Source organism: Protobothrops mucrosquamatus, unplaced genomic scaffold (assembly GCF_001527695.2).
Source record: "Protobothrops mucrosquamatus isolate PMUCROS unplaced genomic scaffold, P.Mucros_1.0 scaffold3926, whole genome shotgun sequence".
Classification (NCBI taxonomy): Eukaryota; Metazoa; Chordata; class Lepidosauria; order Squamata; family Viperidae; genus Protobothrops; species Protobothrops mucrosquamatus.
The window spans coordinates 30,454-33,236 of NW_015389870.1; the positions used below are offsets into that span (position 1 = coordinate 30,454).

At 41.8% G+C, this 2,783-nt stretch overlaps 1 protein-coding gene across 1 annotated transcript in view; it reads right to left on the minus strand.

Annotated features, from left to right (window-relative positions):
• LOC114923484 (zinc finger protein 345-like) overlaps positions 1-2,783 on the minus strand; it is a gene marked incomplete at both ends in the record, with an annotated part of 53,807 nt that overhangs the window by 23,406 nt on the left and 27,618 nt on the right. Inside the window, 2 exons of the mRNA XM_029286509.1 lie at positions 1,970-2,078; positions 2,605-2,695. Of these exons, the coding sequence (XP_029142342.1) occupies positions 1,970-2,078; positions 2,605-2,695 (200 nt within the window). The remainder of the gene's footprint in view (positions 1-1,969; positions 2,079-2,604; positions 2,696-2,783) is intronic.

A 2,783-nucleotide genomic window follows, 5' to 3' on the forward strand; every position in this document is an offset into this window, starting at 1 on the left:
AATCCTCCCGTTGGAGCAAAAAGTATTTAGGGTTGCCTTATTATTAACAAATAATTTCAATTTACTGTGAAATCCATTGAAACTGATGCAATTAAACAGTATCGACAGTTCCTTGCATAATGCATTAGGTGTAAATTTTGATTTATGACTAACATTCTTCTAAATAAAACAAAATCACTACATGAAGCCTTTGTAGATTTTAAACCTACATTTGACTCCATTTGAGAAAAATCTTGATGAACGTGGAGAATACAGTACAAATGGATGTTACTTTTTCTCATTCAGCATTTGTATGAAATGTGCTTCAGAAAAGTCCCCCAGGGCTGTATTTAGACCTCCACCCTCTTTAAGTAGCACTTCCACTCCTCAACAGCTCATCTGACTGTCTCCTGCTTACACCTGCCTGAATCCCTGGGCCCTACTTCTCTTCCTCTATGCTGAGGATCTGGATTGTATCTCACAAAGCTTTGTTGGCCTTAGAGAATCTCCTGTTTCTGCTAAAAAGCTTTGAAGACGAGGGGACCATTGAGAGCATCCGATGTACAAGAGTTTCAGATATCTGGGGATGGTCTTAGATGGCGCTGACCTTTGGAAAACCCATTTAGATTATATCAAACAATGACAGGGAGGAGCTCGGTCACATCCCCAACAATGAAGGCCAAATTAGCCCCCGTGTCAGGTCCTGCCAGTTCCTGCCATCTGGAGGGGCATGGGGTGGACAAATGGACAATGTTTGTACGTGATGGGAAACAGGGAGGGGAGAAATGACAGGCGATGAAGCTCAGAGAAGCCCAGAATTGGTTTCTAACAGAGGCACTTTTTGCTCCAATCCGATGAAGTTGAAGATCTTTCCTTCCTAAGGGACCCAGTTGGGGCAGGTCAGACACCTAGATTCTGCCACTTGTTCAAATTAGAAGATTTAAAGGCAACTTATTAATCTTACAAAAACACAGGACAAAACAGCAGAAAAAGTACAAAAGAATAGTTGGAAGAAATCCTGTTACATTCAGAAACATGGAAAGTAAGTGAAACATCCCATAATAACATAACCATTTAAAACCACTATATTAAAAGGAGAACGTTCCCATGGGAAAAGGCATCTTGAGCCACTTAAATCTGTTGAGAAAAGATACAATTTTGGCCAGCTGAAACCTCTAGCATGTACAATTGAAAAAGTCCTTGGCTATTCAGTCTGAGAGAGTCCCTTGTTTTGAAGTTAGAAAGTTACACACACCTGGATGCTAAGGCAGAAACCTTCCATATTACAAGGTTATCATTATTAAAGTTACAAGAAAGTGCAACCAAGTGCAAGAAACCTGTTAATTGGCCCTCAGCAAGGACTGTATTCCTGCAACACAGAGGTCTTCACAGGAGGCAAAAGTTACGGCCCAAATAACTTGAATGGCTAAGCAGAGAGCAAAGGTAGCACTAAGGATCAGGTGGGAGGCAAAATGGAGAGAAAAGGGTGAATTGGCTCATTAATAACCAAGAGTGCAGTTTGTTCTCTGTGTGGAAGGAGGGAGTGGGCCAAAAGGTACAGAAGGGGCGAGAGTCTTATTTCAAGGGAAGAATTAACCCAGGAGAGAACGCCCTCATTTCCAGGCCCATGGAAAAGAACCGTGGGCACAATGGAAATTGGGAAGATTCTTCAGAACATTCCAGTAGCAGCTTCTGGATCTCAAGATGAAATCTCACCAATCAGAAGAAATTGTGATACGAGTTTGTGGAGTTGAATACACTTGTACTCATCAGATTACGTACCCCTTGAAAAGTGTGTAAAATTATTCAAATTCAACTATTAGGCATCACAGAACAGCAGAATCATTAAACAGAGAGTAGCAATAGAGGGAAGAGTAAAATGGTGCTGTCCATAACTTTACTTACTCTTGAGTGTTTCAGATGAGAATACATTACACACTCATGTTGACACACAAAGGATGAGATGGCAAGGAAGGGTAAGTGTTCACACCTTCCAAACTCCAGACATATGGATTTTCTCCTCTGTGGATCCTTTGATTACACAGAGTTCCTGCCTTATTGAAGCTCCTTCCACATTCCAGGCATTTATAGGGTTTCTCCTGTGTGAATTCTTCGATGTTTACGGAGACTTCCACTTTCAGTAAAGCTCTTTCCACACTGGAGGCATTTATATGGTTTCTCTCCTGAGTGGATCCTTTGATGTACATAAAGGTTGCTCCTATATCTGAAGCTCTTTCCACACTCCAAGCATTTATATGGTTTCTCTCCTGAGTGGATCCTTTGATGTACATAAAGGCTGTTCCTCTGAGTGAAGCTCTTTCCACACTCCAGGCATTTATGCGGTTTTTCTCCTGTGTGGATCCCTTGATGTACATAAAGGTTGCTCCTATATCTGAAACTCTTTCCACACTCCAAGCATTTATGCAGTTTTTCTCCTGTGTGGATCCTTTGATGTACATAAAGGCTGCCCCTCTGACTGAAACTCTTTCCACACTCCAGGCATTTATGTGGTTTTTCTCCTGTGTGGATCCTTTGATGTACATAAAGGCTGCCCCTCTGACTGAAACTCTTTCCACACTCCAGGCATTTATGTGGTTTGTCTCCTGTGTGGATCCTTTGATGAACATAAAGGGGATCCCTCCGATTGAAACTCTTTCCACACTCCAGGCATTTATACGGTTTTTCTTCTGAATGGATCCTTTGATGTACATAAAGGCTGCTCCTCCGACTGAAGCTCTTTCCACAGTCCAGGTATTTATGCAGTTTTTCTCCTGTGTGGATCCTTTGATGTCTATAAAGGCTGC